Consider the following 19,592-nt stretch of genomic DNA (forward strand, 5'->3'; position numbering starts at 1 on the left):
TGGGCCTTAATCTCTGCTGCTGAGCAACAGGGCTACTCGCCTGGAAGGGATGGGGTGGGAGGTAAAATCCACCAGCTATGTGCACTTCTAACCCTCTGGGAAAGAATTTGGGGTGCCAGTGACAAGCACAACACAGACCCCTCACAACAGCCAGCCGAATGCCACAGAGCTTAAAGAGAACAAATATTGTCAGAAGGGATGGCTGGAGGTGGAGGGGAGGGTGGCGGATTTAAAGACAGTCCAGATCCATAAATGAGGGCTTCCCATGAAGACAGTTATGTCACAATAACAGCTCCACAAGCTCATGAATGACAGGACTGAATGACTGAAACTCTGCTCTTAAGTGTCTTCTACTGTGTTGTTTGGCTAACAAGAACAATTCTGCATCCAAAGCAGAATTTCCATCAGTGTTTTCATTTAGTTGTGAACAGAAACAAGCATGCTGGATGGAATGAGACTGAAAAATGTTGAATGTCTGCTCATGAAGATTCATGGGTGTTATGGAGTCTGCTCACCTGCGATGGAGTGACTCTGAGAACTTCAAGCTGGCGTAAATAAACTCCTTTACTTGAGAGTAAATTTGAGGCACTGACTGGGACATGGGCAGCTTCTTTGGAAATTGTTGCTGTTTAATGAAGATACATACATATCTGGTCAACATGAAATGACATATTTCCAAGAATTTATGAATCGTGAATCATCATTTTTGGTAATTATATTCATTTTGAGAACTATTCTACTATTAAATGCACTAATTACTTCAATTAATTGGTCAAAATGGCGTTTTTGAGTGTTTGACAAACCTTTTCTATTCTCTGCATCATGGAAGGGGAAGCGACTGACCACAGCCTTATACTCCTCTTCATTCTCCACTGGAATGGGGCTGTAGTTGTCCTGCTCAAAAATATCCCTGTTTCAGCAGAGGAAACACAGATGTCATTGTATAATACAGAATATAACCATATAAATTCACTAACATGCAGTTGTAGTTCAGTTCAGCTCACCTGAACACCAGGGCCCATTTCTTGAGCAATGTTTCATTGTACTGATCTCGAACCTCAAACAAAAGGTCAAAAAGTCTGTTCACAGGGAAGCCATAACCCTACAAAACCAAAACAATCAAAGTGAGTAAGCAGCCCAAATCTATAAAATGTATAGAATACATAGATATATTAATATTAAAGATTAATATAAATATCAATATAATGAAATGTAACTGGAAATCAACATGGATACGCTTTAACCAAAACATGAATGAAGAATACCTGTAAAGTGTCTGCAAATATTACTATCAGGTTCTTCAGTTCTAGGACCAGGTCGGGATCATTGCAGTAGGACTATTGGGTTAAACAAAATAATAATAATAAGAATAAGAATGATGATAAGAATGACAGCAAAATGGTGCAACTTTACATTAACATTCTTTACAAATGTGCTATGGGTGAATCTCTCAAAGAAATAATATTTTACCCCAAAAATAAAATAAATAAAAAAGAAATTAAAATTGAAGTCAATTTTACCATAATGCACAAAATAAAATCATTCTCATTACAATACAAAAATGCCCAGATATAATATTTTTCCTTAATAAAACTATAATAAATAAATAAAGTGCAAATACAACCATGATTATTTCAGTATGATTTTTTTTTTTCAAATAATTATTACTTTTATTCAGCAAGGATGCATTAAAAAGATCAAAAGTGAAAGTGAAGACATCTATAATGTTTCAAAAGATTTTTAAAATAAATGTTGTTCTTTTGAACTTACTATTCATCAAAGTAACCTAAAAATGTATCACGGTTTTCACAAAAATATTAAGCAACACGATTGTTTCCAACACTGATAATAATATTAGAATGATTTCTGAAGGATCATGTGACACTGAAGACTGGAGTAATGATGCTGAAAATTCAGCTTTGCATCACAGGAATAATCTTAACATTCTTAAAAAAAAAAAAAGCTTCATTTTAAATTTAAGCTTAAATTTATTTCGTTCTTTGATTCAATCCACCCCTACAACTGCACAATATAAACTTGTGTTATTCACACAGAGGAACCAATATTCTCTGAACCACATTTCTCTGAACCGGATTAGTTTAGGTTCAGAATTTCCCTCTAAATGGGTAACTCACAGCCAGTCACTTATTGATCAAATACACTTGTGTCTTAATGAGTTTTTAGGTTACATTAGCATCTAAATAAGGCCGTCCAGCCCTCCCCCCACTGCTGATGGAGGCCTGTCCAAGAGGTTAAATAGGAGAGAGCAGTGCTTGACCCAGGCAGGGGAGTGATGACTGACAGGGTTAGTGAATGTCTGAGCACACAGGCCTGCCCACCCACTGCTGTATGAAACCACACGGCACCGGGCGGCACCATTCCCCAAAAAAAAAAAACAGCAGCACAGATGATCTGGACAAATCCTTGAGGATCTGTGAATAATGCTTTCGGATTTTTCCAAGTGTTCATTATCACTAAAAACCAGAATCTATCAAGCTAGAATTGCAACAGAAACGTGTTGCTGCCAACCTAACGGAGTTCTTCTCAGTCTATGGAAGCTTGATTCAACTATAAAATAAAAAATAATAAACATGTTAATTGTGAGATTATATCTCACAATTCAGACTTTTTTCTCACAACTGCAAGTTTATAAGTTGCATTTACAAGTTGCATCTCGCAATTGTGACTTTTTCCTCAGTATTATGTTTACATCTTGGAATTTAGATTTTTTTGTTTTGGAATTTTATGTTTACATATCGCAAATCTGATGTTTTTCCCCTCAGATTTCTGAGTTTACGTCTCATAATTTTGACTTCTTGTCTTGGAATTCCGAATTTATATCTCACAATTCTGACTTTTTCCCCACCTCAGAATTCTTAGTTTAGCTCTCGCATTTTTTCCCTCAGAATGTTGTTTACATCTCACAATTTTGACTTTTTGTCTTGGAATTCCGTAGATTGGGTAAACCCAGCCTGATCTGCCGGCGATTTGATTTCACCCGGCAACTCAGTCTGGAAACCCGTACATTCATTTCTACTGCTTCTGTTACACTTTTGTAGGAACCAATCACAGACTAGCTTATCCACCTTGCTCGCTATTGGCGGGTATAACACGATGACGATAGAGAAGCGACGGCAAGCACGACCGTCAATCCAATTCCTTTTAACCTCTCGACGATGCTGAATGACTTCTTTAGTTTAGCAAACAAATCGCTCGAGTGGGTGTAAATACCACTCACTTTCATGTTTTTTTTTTTTGCACAACCTGCAAAAATCGCTCAATGCCATTTCTGCCTCTGCAAACCGCTGATCAATGCTACAAACCAATACAAACTAAACCTGTCTGGAGTTTTCGCGTCACTCTGCAAAGTACGTCACCCGGATCGTTGCTCTGATTGGTTGAAGGATTATCCAATTGCGAGAATAATGCTCGTTGATCACGCCTCTTGTGCAGTAGAAAATACATACAGACTCCCCAGACCAATGTTCAATTTTAAATTGAGCTTGGTCTGGTGATAGCCAGACAAGGAATTCCGAATTTATATCTCGTAATTCTTACTTTTTTCCCCTCAGAATGCTGTTTACATCTCACAATTTTGACTTTTTGTCTTTGAATTCTGAGTTTATATCGCGTAATTCTGACTTTTTTCCCCTCAGAATTCTGAGTTTGTCTTGCAATTTTGTCTTTTTTCCCCTCAGAATTCTTAGTTTACTTCTCGCAATTTGTCTTTTTTTCCCCTCAGAATTCTGAGTTTACGTCTTGCAATTTCGACTTTTTTCCCCCTCAGAATTCTTAGTTTAGCGCTCACATTTTTTTCCCTCAGAATGTTGTTTACATCTCACAATTTAGACTTTTTTTCTTGGAATTCCGAGTTTGTCTTGCAATTTTGTCTTTTTTCCCCTCAGAATTCTTAGTTTACTTCTCGCAATTTTGACTCCCCCCTCAGAATTCTGAGTTTAGTTCTCGCAATTCTTACTTTTTTCCCTCCTCAGAATTCTTAGTTTAGCGCTCGCATTTTTTTCCCTCAGAATGTTGTTTACATCTCACAATTTTGACTTTTTGTCTTGGAATTCCGAGTTTATATCTCGTAATTCTTACTTTTTTCCCCTCAGAATGCTGTTTACATCTCACAATTTTGACTTTTTGTCTTGGAATTCCGAGTTTATATCTTGTAATTCTGACTTTTTTCCCCATCAGAATTCTGAGTTCGTCTTGCTATTTTGTCTTTTTTCCCCTCAGAATTCTGAGTTTACGTCTTGCAATTTTGACTTTTTTCCCCCTCAGAATTCTTAGTTTAGCGCTCACATTTTTTTCCCTCAGAATGTTGTTTACATCTCACAATTTAGACTTTTTTTCTTGGAATTCCGAGTTTATATCTCGTAATTCTTACTTTTTTTCCCCCTCAGAATGTTGTTTACATCTCACAATTTTGACTTTTTGTCTTTGAATTCTGAGTTTATATCTCGTAATTCTGACTTTTTCCCCCCTCAGAATTCTGAGTTTGTCTTGCAATTTTGTCTTTTTTCCCCTCAGAATTCTTAGTTTACTTCTCGCAATTTTGTCTTTTTCCCCTCAGAATTCTTAGTTTACTTCTCGCAATTTTGTCTTTTTCCCCCTCAGAATTCTTAGTTTACTTCTCGCAATTTTGTCTTTTTCCCCCTCAGAATTCTGAGTTTACGTCTTGTAATTTTGACTTTTTCCCCCTCCGAATTCTTAGTTTAGCGCTCGCATTTTTTCCCCTCAGAATGCTGTTTACATCTCACAATTTTGACTTTTTGTCTTTGAATTCTGAGTTTATATCGCGTAATTCTGACTTTTTTCCCCTCAGAATTCTGAGTTTGTCTTGCAATTTTGTCTTTTTTCCCCTCAGAATTCTTAGTTTACTTCTCGCAATTTTGACTCCCCCCCTCCCCCCTCAGAATTCTGAGTTTGTCTCGCAATTTTGACTTTGTTTCCCTCAGAATTCTGAGTTTAGTTCTCGCAATCCTTACTTTTTTTCCCCCTCAGAATTCTTAGTTTAGCTCTCGCATTTTTTTCCCCTCAGAATGTTGTTTAGTTCTCATAATTCTTACTTTTTTTCCCCCTCAGAATTCTTAGTTTAGCGCTCGCATTTTTCCCCCTCAGAATGCTGTTTACATCTCACAATTTTGACTTTTTGTCTTGGAATTCTGAGTTTATATCTTGTAACTCTGACTTTTTCCCCCTCAGAATTCTGAGTTCGTCTTGCAATTTTGTCTTTTTTCCCCTCAGAATTCTTAGTTTACTTCTCGCAATTTTGTCTTTTTTCCCCTCAGAATTCTGAGTTTACGTCTTGCAATTTTGACTTTTTTCCCCCTCAGAATTCTTAGTTTAGCGCTCGAATTTTTTCCCCTCAGAATGTTGTTTACATCTCACAATTTTGACTTTTTGTCTTGGAATTCCGAGTTTATATCTCGTAATTCTTACTTTTTTTCCCCTCAGAATGTTGTTTACATCTCACAATTTTGATTTTTTGTCTTGGAATTCCAAGTTTATATCTCGTAATTATTACTTTTTTTCCCTCAGAATTCTTAGTTTAGCTCTCACATTTTTTCCCCTCAGAATGTTGTTTACATCTCACAATTTTGACTTTTTGTCTTGGAATTCCGAGTTTATATCTCGTAATTCTTACTTTTTTCCCCCTCAGAATTCTTAGTTTAGCTCTCGCATTTTTTCCCTCAGAATGTTGTTTACATCTCACAATTTTGATTTTTTGTCTTGGAATTCCAAGTTTATATCTCGTAATTATTACTTTTTTTCCCTCAGAATTCTTAGTTTAGCTCTCGCATTTTGTCTTTTTCCCCTCAGAATGTTGTTTACATCTCACAATTTTGACTTTTTGTCTTGGAATTCCAAGTTTATATCTCGTAATTCTTACTTTTTTTCCCTCAGAATATTGTTTACATCTCACAATTTAGATTTTTGTCTTGGAATTCCAAGTTTATATCTCGTAATTCTTACTTTTTTTCCCTCAGAATGTTGTTTACATCTCACAATTTAGATTTTTTGTCTTGGAATTCCAAGTTTATATCTCGTAATTCTTACTTTTTTTCCCTCAGAATGTTGTTTACATCTCACAATTTAGATTTTTTGTCTTGGAATTCCAAGTTTATATCTCGTAATTCTTCCTTTTTTTCCCTCAGAATATTGTTTACATCTCACAATTTAGATTTTTTGTCTTGGAATTCCAAGTTTATATCTCGTAATTCTTACTTTTTTTCCCTCAGAATGTTGTTTACATCTCACAATTTGGACTTTTTGTCTTGGAATTCCAAGTTTATATCTCGTAATTCTTACTTTTTTTCCCTCAGAATGTTGTTTACATCTCACAATTTTGATTTTTTGTCTTTGAATTCTGAGTTTATATCTTGCAATTCTGACTTTTTTTTCTGAGTTTATTTTGCAATTTTGTCTTTTTGTTTCTGCCATAAAATAAATAAAAATAAAGGCAATTTCAGTTCTGAATTTTTTCTTGTAATTGCAAGTTTATATCTTGTGTTGGAAAAAAGGTTCCATACAATCAATTACTGATGAGTGTATGAGTAGTTAATGATTCACAGTAAACTGCAGATGCGAGTTTGTCCTAACGATACGAGATAAACCATAAGGCTGGCATCGTCAACATTCGCAAAGACCTCCAGAGCTTTTAACCATGAGCCAGACGAGTCTCTTCCAAGTTGGTGGGGTTTGATAGTGAGGGTGGTTGTACAGGAGCTGCAGGTTTGATTTACAGCCCCTTGCACTAGTGTGATTCTCTTGTTAAACATTTAGATAGGGCGCAGTGGCCTGCCTCTCAGACGCAGGGAGTGAGTGCGTAAATCACACGGTTAAATAAGCACTGGTCAAGCTGCAACACACGCCGTCACTCCACACTTCAGGACATGATGTACTTCATTGACAAAGCATGTGAACGTGAACACAAAAACACACACACACAGACACACACGTCACAACATACACATTTTTAACATAAAACCATATTTTATAAACTAACAAATTTTGTTGTCATATTTAAAAACAAACAAGAAAATGCTTCTATGAGTGTATAAATGCAGCCTGACCAGTGAGTTACACACCCAAAGTTCCCACACTTTTGACCAATGACTCACCAAGACTTTTCCAGACATTATGACTATTTTTACATAGATTTTTATAGAGATTTCTACGGTTTTAGTTTTGCATATCAAGAATCAATTCTTGAAATTAATAGATTTAAATGTCTGTACAATCGTCTCCAAAAACGATCTATTATTTTTTTTCAGGCAGCTCAGGAGCTAAGAGGGCTTTAGTCGTGTCTTTCAGTGAAGTTTATTTTCAAAACAAGGCATTTGGAATGATAATTGGAAGCATTTCCTGGTGAGCCCTTTCAGTGGCCATCCATTCAATCTGATCTAATGGAGAGGTCAGTTGGGCCTAATGAGGACAGATTGCAACAATAACAGCAGATTAACTGTGAATATTCTAAACTGCTGGGGCTGAGAGTGTGTTTGGAGGGCCAGTCAGTTGTAAATCAGTGAGGGATTATGCAAATACCCTGCGGCTGGAGCTCACAGCCTGAGTCCTGCGGCCCGAACAAAGGGGTCAAGCCTGCTCTCTCCCACTGCTAGCTAACTTTCAATCACAAAAAAAGAGACTCGGGCCAGAACACAGCAGAAAGAAAGAGAGAGTTGGGGGGATGTCAAATCCTTGCATGAGACTCCTTAGTGCACCCCCCGCATACTCAGACTCAGTCGAGACTAGTGTTGTCAAAAGTACCGGTACTTTCGGCACCAAGTTGATACTTAAAGGGATAGTTTAGCCAAAAATGAAAATTCTGTTATCGTTTACTCCCCCTTATGTCATACCAAACCCATAAGACTTTTGTTCATCTTTCGGAACACAAATAAAGAATCTGAGAGATTTCTCTCTCTCCATTAAAAGTCTGTCCACCCAAAACTCAGATGATTCAAAACATTCATAAAGAGATTCTTAAGATAACTGCGTTCACACCATGTCATAATTACCATAATTACAACATGTGACATTCTACTAGGAGCTGTTCATGTCCTCAGACTCGTAATTATGCACGTCGATTATTCGTAAAAAGATCGCGATCTTGATTCAAGCACCCATGTGATCGTATTTTATTAATGACAACAATTCGCCCTTGTCTATTAAACCTTTTACAAAATCACACAGGAACATTCAAATCTGTGTTCGTGCTGCCATGCTGGGCCAGAGAGAGCAGTCTTGAACCACACAGTAATTATTTATTCAAATTATCACAGAAGTAATGAGATAAAAGTTTAAAGTTAGGATATAAACACTGATGCCCATGATAGCAATCAAAATGGTGCAAACCACCTTCTGAAACTAACACTAGGTGGCGATAAGTGACTGTTAAAAAATGTAGTTCTCATTGATTCATTCATTCAAACTATATGATCAAAAACACTGATTCCAGTAATGAAACAAGTATTTATTAATGAGTCATTGACTTAATTCAAAATTTTCAAGCAATTAGAGTCCAGCAATTAATATTTTGTCAGAACCTCAGTTGTATATTCAGAATTGTGGGAGAATCATGATCTCTACTTGATTCTCATTTTATCTAGAATCGTGCAGATCTAGTGTCCATGGCAATATTATCAATATTAAAATGTTAAAATATTAAATGAATTCGCAAAGGTCAAGTGGTACAGCAATCACGTGGTATAAGTCGGACCTCTCAGAAAATTCAAGTTCACAAGTTGTAATTACGAGTTCTATAGGGCTATCAAACGATTAATCACGATTAATCGCATACAAAATAAAAGTTTGAGTTTGCCTAATATATGTGGGTGTACTGTGTGTAATTATTATGTATATATAAATACAAACACATCCATGTATATATTTGAGAAATATTTACAAGTATATGTATTTATTTATATTTTTATATAATTTATATTATATATAAATACTTTTTTTGTACATAAATAACATATTTCTCTTAAATGTATACATTAATTTGTGTGTATTTATATATACATATTAATTACACACATTACTCACACATATATTATACAAACTCAAACTTTTATTTTGTATGCGATTAATCGCGATTAATCGTTTGACAGCCCTAGAGTTCTACAAGGACATGAACACTTTTTACAAGTCATAATCACATAATGAAGATATCTGTAATGAACTCTAAGAGATTTCTGTACCTCCATTGACAGTCTACGTAACTACCAATTTGATGCTTCAAAAAGTTCATATAGAGTTGAATGGTTTAGCCCAATTTTTCTGAAGAGATTCATCAACTCACACATCAGTTGTGGTTAACAGAAGCTCAAGCATGTTTGCTTGATGTGCGAGAACCAATGAGGTTCATTCTCGTGCAATACACAGCAGGTTTGAGCTTCCACAAGGTTTGTTCTTGCACGTCAAGCAGGTTCAGTTGAGCTTCTGTTTAATGTTCACTAATCAATGTTTATATATAAATAAAAGCCTAAATTCAATCTATTCATCATATAAAGCAATCGTGTTTCTTCAGAAAATTTGGATTAAACCGCTCAATTCATATGGATTAGTTTTACAATCTCTTTATGAACTTTATGAAGCGTCAAAGTGGTAGTTGTGTGGAATGTCAATGGAGGGACAGAAATCTCACAGATTTCATTTTAAATATCTTAATTTGTGTTGAGTCTTATGGGTTTGGAATGACATGAGGGGGAGTAAATGATGACAGATTTTTCATTTATGGCTGAACTATCCCTTTAAGTCTTGCAGTGTAAGTACAGTAGACCTGCCACGTGTTCTGTTACCTCTAATGTGTTTCTTAGTTTTTTTAAATTCGTTAACTTTTCATTTGATCTTATTTAATGCAATGTCTTAGTTGAACAATATTTGAAGACTACAATAATGTATGATTTACTTATAATAATTAATTATAAGCATTAATAATTTCCTAATTTCATTTATAAAATATTTTATTTTCAAGTAGTTAAAAATAAAATAAAAATTAGTTGCAATAGTTTTCGCTATGGTACAAAAATTACAAAAATGTTACTGGTATTGCTACCAACTACTGCAATTTTGGTACTGTAACAACAGTCAAGATGAGTGTGTGTGTGTGTGTGTGTGTGTGTGTGTGTGTGTGTGTGTGTGTGTGTGTGTGTGTGTGTGTGCGGGACTCACAGAGTGAGTGCGGAGCACTGCGATGATTTTGGACAGAGCCATGTTCCACAGCTCATCTGTGAAGGCTCTGGTCACCAGACCTTGTGTGGCGTGTAATATGTGATCTTCCACCACAAAGAACCTGCAAAGCATGATGGGAGTTGGCATTAAATGATGTAAATCAACTTTGTAGATAAGAAAATGTACTCACTGCCCTGCACATAAAGAACTTCACGAATAAATCCAGATTTAACTTACCCAACAATCTGATTAAAGTACTTCCTGTAGCCCTCCACTGTTTCATGCTGGAGTGAAAACGTACAATTAAAGCATTTAAAAACAAATAAAATCAATGGGATTGTTTAAAGAGCAAAGAATACTAACCATGTTAGATTGAGGCTGCAGAACCAGTCTTGCTTGTTTTTTTCTTTGCTTCCTATAGTAATTTTCAAATGTCTCTCTGTCTCCCTAAAAAAAAAAAAAAAGAATATGGCATTAAAGTGGGTTTAAATAACAAATTAATATTCATCTAATTTAATTTATACAAGAGCATTTAAGCTTTGACTTGCACAGCATGAAATTGTGCATTTTACCCCAGAGCAAATCGTATCCGGAATTTATCGAATGAGTTTCTGAGAACTGAACTAAATCTTGTGTTGAAACCAACCCAGGCTCATTGTACAGTTCTGCAAAACCAGAAATACGCTGCTTTAAGCACATTTTAAGGATTGTCAAAAGTACCGACTTCAGTACAAAGTCAATACTGAAACGTAAAAAATGTGACGATACCAGCATTTCCCCCTAGCGTTTTGAGCGCTGTTGAGCGGATTCTTATACACCTCTGATTGGCCATTGTGTTCACACACTCAACAGATATGTCTGTGATTGGCTTCAATGATCAACGCTTCAAAAACATGTTGTAAATAGACATCAATGACGCTCTTCACCGAGCACAGATACACACGAGAGCGTTTGAAAACAGGCGTCTATCAGCGGATCCATCTAGGGATAAGATTTTAAATTTCAGAACTGACTTTGTATCGAAGTTGGTTACTTTCTAACAACCCTTTTTGCTGCTTTTTTCAGGTTACATGTCAGCAAGACTAGCTTTTTTTTCTCCTATTGCAGATCCAGGTTTATTAAACAGCCCAGGGTGATGAAAAAAATGTGCCTGAGGGTATATTTTTGCAAAATGATATAGTTTTACTTGCAGTATGTTTCACGGCACTTTCAAAGTGAAATGTCCAGTGACTGGCGATAAATAGCATGCTCAATTTTCTCCAGTAACAGTTAAAATGTGACTGTGGTAACGTATTATATTACATTAGTTGTTGTATACATCATGGTACTTTGAAAATGAAATATCCAGTGAGTGGTACTAAAAAATTAATGCTGTAACGCATTATGAAATTAACATACCCGCTACACTAAATCCTACCCTAAACCTAACCAATAGTGTTAGCAAAAGCAAAAGTGAGAAAAAAAAACTTTTGCTGCTCTAATCATACCACTTTAAAAGGTGCCATCGAACGTTTTTTTACAAGATGTAATATAAGTCTAAGGTGTCTCCTGAATGTGTCTGTGAAGTTTCAGCTCAAAATAACCCATAGATTTTTTTTTATAAATTTTTTTGAACTGCCTATTTTGGGGCATAATTAGAAATGCGCCGATTCAGGCTGCGGCCCCTTTAATTGCTTGCGCTCTCCGCCCCCTCCCGAGCTCTTGACTCTATCATTGCATAAACACAGCTAATATAACCCTCAAAATGGATCTTTACAAAGTGTTCGTCATGCATGCTGCATGCATGCGTCGGATAATGTATTGTATTTATTTGGATGTTTACATTTGATTCTGAATGAATTTGAGGCTGTGCTCAGTGGCTAAAGGCTAATGCTACACTGTTGGGGAGATTTATAAAGAATGAAGTTGTGTTTATGAATTATACAGACTGCAAGTGTTTAATAATGAAAATAACGACGGCTCTTGTCTCCGTGAATACAGTAAGAAACAATGGTAACTTTAACCACATTTAACAGTACATTAGCAACATACTAACGAAACATTTAGAAAGACAGTTTACAAATATCACTAAAATATGTTATCATGGATCATGTTAGTTATTATTGCTCCATTTGCCATTTTTCGCTATTGTTCTTGCTTGCTTACCTAGTCTGATGATTCAGCTGTGCACAGATCCAGACGTTAATACTGGCTGCCCTTGTCTAATGCCTGGAACAAGGGCTGGCATATGCAAATATTGGGGGCGTACATATTAATGATCCCGACTGTTACGTAACAGTTGGTGTTATGTTGAGATTCGCCTGTTCTTCGGAGGTCTTTTAAACAAATGAGATTTATATATGGAGGAGGAAACAATGGAGTTTGAGACTCACTGTATGTCTTTTCCATGTACTGAACTCTTGTTATTTAACTATGCACCAAATTCAATTTTTAATTCTAGGGCACCTTTAACTTGCTTATACAAGGCTGTGAGCTCTTTTATTGAGTGTTGTGAGTGCAATGCTGTGCCAGGTGAGCTACCGAGCAAGTTTACTACATCAGAAAAGCCATACTGTACATATGGAGTTCATTATGTGATGCAAATCTCAAAATGCACTATGGTAAAGAGTTTTGAGGTCAAATATAGTATTGAGCAAGGAAATGCACTGAAATAAGTCTTTATTCATTGATTATTTGCTGTAATCATAATTTGTGTGAAAAGGAATAGCTGTTGCCATTTTGCTGCCTCTAGTGGTCATTTTAGCTGAAAACTGCCTTGAATTGTATGCATAGTTAAAGGTGCTAAAGAGGATGTTTTGTTTTATACATTTTTGCAATATTACTTGAAACTGTCTTTACTAACTGATAAAAGACTATTTATTAGGTGCACTGAAAGGAATAATATTAATATACATCATCTGTGCACGAGGTAGGACCTTGGCCCTCTGGCTTGTCAATCACTGCCATTACGTTCCTTGTGAAAGACATGCGCGGATTGGCCCTCTGGTTTGTCAATCACTGCCATGACGTTCCTTGTGAGAGACGTGCACGGCTGCGCTCTCCAGTAACTTTCCACACTCTACAGGTGCTGCATGCAATGTTTTTGTCAGGAGACCGGAATAACAACTGCAGATTATGAGTTACATGCGGTGAGTCTGACATAATGAATCCAAAAAACACGACACAGCGAATGCCAGTGGTAAACACTCGTGTTCCAATACTCGTGCACGAGTTTTGGGAGGCGTTCCTTTGAAATGAGCTGTGAAGGAGGGGGGCTGTTCTTAAGCATGCGCTCATTTCAAAAACTCAGTAACAGTCTTTGGATTCTCAGTCGACGAAAAAATCCTCTCTATCACCTTTAAAGAGTAAGTTAAATCAAAAATGAAAATTCTGTCATTAATTACTCACCATCATGTCCTTCCACATCTTCAGAACACAAATTAAGATATTTTTGATGAAATCCGAGGGGTATATGACTCGTCCATAGACAGCAATTTAACCACCATTTTATACGACGAATTGATATGATGCTGACGCAGGAGCCGGCCAATAATAACCTGAAAGCGCTGAACGTAAACAGCGTATGAGAATGACACAGAAGAGAAGACATTGTTGAATAAAGTCGTTATTTTGTTTTGTTTTTGCGCACAAAAAGTATTCTCATCATTTCATAAAATTAAGGATGAACCACTACAGTCACGTCAACTTGTTTAACAATGTCTTTAGTACCTTTCTGGACCTTGAAAGTGGTGGTTAAATTGCTGTCCTTGGAGGAGTCATGATATACCTATATATAATGTGTTCTGAAGATGAACGAAGGTCTTACGTGTGTGCAACAACATGAGTAATTAATGACAGAATTTTCATTTTTGGATGAACTAACCCATTAAGTTTTTGTGGTTATTCAGGAATGTAGGCAGAGTCAAATATATATCCATTAAGCATGGGTTGGTTTAAACATACAATCTCTCTGAATGTTAAGCACCTGCGCCCCCCTCTCTCTCTCTCTCTGTGTGGCTGGAGAACGGCCCTCTGCCCCTGCCAGCACCTGTGAGCTCTCGGGTAGCACAGCGGTCAAAAGCGCTCGTGTTCTCATTAACTGAACCATTGAGGGGAAAGCGCTTGACTCATCCTACGCCCAGTGAATGCACTGCAGTTTGTGCACAATCTGAATGCCGAAGCGAAGAACTTTTTCACTGCTTTGTTTTTACGGCGAAAAGGGGGTTACTGCTCGGTCAATCCCATTAGATGCTGCAGTCTGACCCCTTTTGTTGGCGTGGTGATGGACTCTGGATTAGTTCTGACCAGATGAGCGATGGCACCAAGCGCTAACAAACTCGATCTCACCTCTCTATAGTTTGCGTTTGGTTTAAGGCAAAAATAATATTGATGGCACGACTGTCCAAACTCTGGAAATCCCTTTGCTTATTGAAGCCTTTAATGTTTGAGGAGCCACTTGGGAGAAAGCGTTTCAGTGAAATCTCAGAGGCTGGGCGCCTATTAGAAACAGATCGACAGGAATGTCTCTCAATAAAACACATATTCTGTTGTAATGCAGAACCCAAACAGGATTTCATAACATGTTATGAGTTAGGCTCTTGTTACATTGGTTGATCACTGTGTGCACAGCATGTCTGTTGTGAAGAAGACACTGGAGAATTACCAAAACAGTGTAGATGTGAAGACATCGGTAGACTGGTGAAAAATCCACCAGATCCTGCGCCGTCAAGACCTTAAAAAGAAAACAAACAAGGTTCAAGTAACATTTCTTGACCGGGGGTGCTTTTCCCAAAAGCATTGTTAGTCGCAAGTTCCGTCTTTATCAGCATAGTTTAAAGGTCCCATGACATGCTACTTTTTGGATGCTTTTATAAGTGGTCCCTAGTACTGTATCTGAAGTCTCTTTCCCGAAATTCAGCCTTGGTGCAGAATTTCAGCCACTACAAGCCAGTCCCACAATGAGCTTTCCTCAGGACGTGCCGTTTCTATGTCTGTAGCTTTAAATGCTAATGAGGAGGAGAGAGGCGGGGCAAGGTGGAGGGTGGGTGTGGCCTTAACCAGCTTGCAGCTACGGTACCATGCGCTAATGTTGACGGTGGATGTATCGCAATGGCTCGTAGACACGCAGTCGTTCCAGCTTTTCAGTTTAACCTAGCAGTGCTTCCCACAGGTTTGAAATATACTTGCGGTGGTAGCCGGGTGAAAAATCCTCCTACATGTGACAAACAAATAATGATTTTTAACAGTATTTTTATTTATTGAAATAAATGTTTCATTAATTTTAATTACATAGCATACTATTACATTTAATTACATACTAATATTATGCATTATAATGCATTGTAAATTATGCAAAATTACAGCATTTAAATGGTACTTCTTTTCCTATGTTCTCCTTGCTGTCATATAGTGTCTCTCTGTGAATGGGACAGATTTTACTAGTAAACTTTAAATAATGAATAATATATGTGTCAAATGTTATTTGCTGAATGTTCTTAGTCTTTTCTTCCTGTTGGGGAGACTACAATAATTTACTATGAATTAAATGGAAATCAAATTAAATACAATTTATTGTGTAACCAAAATACCAATAATGCCCAAAAGAAAAGAAAAAAACTTAGCGTGTGACTTTTAATTATAAACAAGCCCGAAATACACTGGGACTCTTATTTTGAAATGCCTGTACTATTGCAGGCTGATCCTTCAGATTCTTACAACCGTATAAAACATTTTATATAAAGGTTATAAAGTAGACACTGTAATAATTCATCAACTTGAGTTCATTAGCAATCGCTTGGCATAAATCTGTGCTTTTCATTGATTGAGAATCACTTTGAAGCAGTCCGAAGCGCTATTGCGCGAACTTGTAGAACGCGCAACAGCGCCGCCTTGTGCCTTTGCAACATGCAGGTGCCCGTGCACATAACGAGTAGTTAAGCGATCGCGAATGGTTTTATTATCTTGGGCGGATATAAAAGTATCAGAGGATAAAAACAATGTAAGCATAAATGTGTCTCCAAATATACTTGGGCGGCAGTTAATATATCTGGGCGGCCCGCCAAAGTAAAGTCTATGTGTGGGAAGCACTGCCTAGAATCTGATCCGGATGAAGAAGTTGCAACTCAGCGGCTACAGCAGGACGTCTCCGAATGGTTAGTTTAAAACATTGTGTCTGGATACGGTAATTAAGTTGGTTTATGTATGCTGTTACAGTTATTATCATGTAGCTAATGCTAGCCTACATTGTTGGCTTTTCATGTTGCTCTGATTTGCTATCGTATATATATATATTATATATATATATAATTATCAGCTATAGCCACTAACCAGCGCCACTAAATTAGTCAGACCTCTGCCATTATTACAAATACCTTTTCGGATAGGTGCCGTTGTGGAAAATGTGCTACCATGCCAACATCATTTATTTGTTTACATATTTTATATTTCATAAATCTTAAAATTTTTTACATCTTATTACAATTACATCAAGCTCTGCAATCTGGAAATGTGGATATCGCGTGCGCCAACAGCAGAACGGTTATCTGAACAACAAAGAAATGTACAACGCTCGTGTTTCAGTGTGTGTATATTCACAAACACACTTGATGCTGTCTACCTTTACATTAGCGACAGTAACTGGGCTGTATTGGCCCACGTTGAGGAAACAGTCGTCGGTGAAATGTACAAATGTGTGCCTCTGGCGTATTACCAGAGAAAATAAAATTAACCCACTGTTTCTTCATAGGCTCGGATGAAGGAACTAAAAGAATACTTAAGGTGTTCATTTGTACATCCAGACACTGAGCAACTGCCATGCTTCGCTCGTTTACAAGGCATGATGTCTCTCGAGGAAAAAAAAAAAATATATATATATTGTGCTCGAATCTCACTGTAGTAGCTCATTTTCTCATGGGCGGGCAAAGCAGAGAAAGGGGAGGTAACCTTTCCCCTTATGATGACATATAGGGAAGATTCCAGATTGGGCCGTCTGAGCTTTCATTTTCTCAATTTACTCAGGGCTCGGTTTACACCCATCGCCTTTTCTAGCCACTGGGGGACCATATGCAGGCTAGGGGAACTCATATTAATGTTAAAAAAACCTCATAAAGTGAAATTTTCATGCCATGGGACCTTTAACGAGTCCAAAACCATAGTTCCAACAAACATTCACAAACAGCAAAGCAAAGTTGTGTGGTTGGAACTAGGGCTGGGTGATAAACGATATCAAATCGAGATCGCGATACAATTTACGTCAATAACGATGATAAGCTCTGGACATTTTTACTCAATATGGATTCATCTAACAGCCTATCACACAGCAGAAATAAACACGACGTTAACAGCCAGTCAGTGCATGTCACTAATAAGTGATTTCTGCGTGTCTCTGTGTGAATGAACGGCGCGGTTTCGTCTGATACACAAAATTCACACACCATCTGCGTCTCAATATATGAGGACATGAACACATTAACTTCATCTCCAGAGCTGCTTTGAGAGTCACTTCACAAGCTTTTCACAGTTTCATTTGAGAAAAATTACACACTGAAATTGAAACTAAAACTGAAAGATCTTCATGAAAAATAAATGTTTTCATAATTTCTGAAATTATGACAGAAATATAGGAGTTTAATTGTGAACAAACAAGTTTACATTCATTCAACAAATATGTGGAAAGCATTTCAGTGGAAAGCATTTCAAACAGATTGCAGTTTACACCTCATATTAATATACAGTACCGGTCAAAAGTTTGGAAACATTACTGTTTTGAATGTTTTTGAAACATTCAAGCCTGCAGTTATTTGATCAAAAATACAGGAAAAACTGTAATATTGTGAAATAATATTACAATTTTGAATAATGGTTTTCTATTTTAATGTACTTTTAAATCTAATTTATTTCTGTGATGTGAAAGCTGAATTTTCAGCAACATTACTCCAGTCTTCAGTGTCATGTGATCAGTCAGAAATCATTCTAATATGCTGATTTGATACTCAGTTATTATCAATGTTGGAAACAGTTGTGTTGCTTAATGTTTTTGTTTCCTGTGATACTTTTTTCAGGATTCATTGGTGAATAATAAGTTAAAAAGAACAGCATTTCAAAAATATTCAAAATAGAAATCTTTTCTAACAATATAAATCATTACTATCACTTTTTAACAAATCCTTGCTGAATAAAATTATTAATTTCTTTCAAAAAAAGAAAAACTTTTGAATGGTAGTGTATATTGTTACAAAAGATTTCTATTTTAAATAAATGCTGTTCTTTTTAAACTATTTATTCATCAAAGAATCCTAAAAAAAAAGTATCACAAGTTATAAAAAATATTAAGCAGCAGAACAGAATCAGCGTATTAAAATGATTTCTGAAGGATCATGTGACACTGAAGACTGGATTTAATAATGCTGAAGATTCAGCTTTGCATCACATAAATACATTATATTTTAAAGTATATTAAAATAGAAAACCATTATTTTAAATTGTATTTTTATTTCACAATATTACTGTTTCTTTCTGTATTTTGATCAAATATATGCAGCACTGATGAGCATAAGAGACTACTTTCAAAAACATTACAAATATTAACGTTTCCAAACTTTTGGCCGGTCCTGTAGGTCTTGAAATAAATGTGTCTCCAGTGAAAGGTTACATGTTTTGCATTAAAATTGAGTATTTAATTAAAGCTGCAGTCTGCAGTTTGGCCCTCTAATGGTTAATAAACAGAACTGCATGCGTCTTGCGGAGGAACATTCTAGCCGGAGCTACTTTTCTCCGTGTATGTCTATGGCGAGTCACGCAGTTACTGTGAAACTCTGCGGCGGGTCCTACCAGTCCGGTCTGAAATAGTCCCAATACAAACACTTATTATAAGTGTACCATAATGATTCAGGATAAGACAAAAACACGGTTTGGAAAATGGATTCATGTTGTACATTCTCATTATAAAATGTTTGTACATTTTGAACACAAAAAAAAAAGTTACGGACAGCAGCTTTAATACTTTAAATTATACACACATAGATTTTATATGTCAAATATAATTTTGGGAAACTGGATGCTGATGCCAGATATTAAACAGGGCCACGGTATAGTGCTTCAAAAAAAAAAAGAGAACATTCATTTTGGACACATTGATGCTAATCTTCCTCAAAATGTGACTGTACATCATACCTCCTCATCCATCTCCTCTTCATCCGCTGCCTCTGTGCTCAGGCCATTGTGATGGAGGGGTGTCCGGCCGTTCAGACCGTACAGAGGTTTGGCACAGCTCAGAGAGTCCTGCTTCTGCACCGCACTGTTAAACGTACGGTGCTGCTGAGCCTACGAGAACAAAGTGACGCAGAGAAGACCAACAATAACTTCAACAGCCTACAATGCCAGTAACGTCACATGTATTGTACTGACGAGTTTGCAACTTTAGATTTCTATTAGCT

At 36.6% G+C, this 19,592-nt stretch overlaps 1 protein-coding gene across 2 annotated transcripts in view; it reads right to left on the minus strand.

Moving 5' to 3' along the window:
* Positions 1–19,592, minus strand: part of exoc6 (exocyst complex component 6) — a 77,116-nt gene that overhangs the window by 30,302 nt on the left and 27,222 nt on the right. The window contains exons 7-15 of one of the 2 annotated variants that reach the window (XM_048169855.1): positions 19,330–19,479; positions 14,822–14,890; positions 10,543–10,626; positions 10,417–10,463; positions 10,180–10,300; positions 1,266–1,337; positions 1,005–1,102; positions 814–910; positions 516–634 (exon numbers count right to left, since the gene is read on the minus strand). In XM_048169855.1, the coding sequence (XP_048025812.1) occupies positions 516–634; positions 814–910; positions 1,005–1,102; positions 1,266–1,337; positions 10,180–10,300; positions 10,417–10,463; positions 10,543–10,626; positions 14,822–14,890; positions 19,330–19,479 (857 nt within the window). Of the gene's footprint in view, positions 1–515; positions 636–813; positions 911–1,004; positions 1,103–1,265; positions 1,338–10,179; positions 10,301–10,416; positions 10,464–10,542; positions 10,627–14,821; positions 14,891–19,329; positions 19,480–19,592 lie in introns of both variants that reach the window. The other variant, XM_048169854.1, reaches the window with a different exon arrangement.

Source organism: Megalobrama amblycephala, linkage group LG20 (genome assembly GCF_018812025.1).
Source record: "Megalobrama amblycephala isolate DHTTF-2021 linkage group LG20, ASM1881202v1, whole genome shotgun sequence".
NCBI classification, from domain to species: domain Eukaryota; kingdom Metazoa; phylum Chordata; class Actinopteri; order Cypriniformes; family Xenocyprididae; genus Megalobrama; species Megalobrama amblycephala.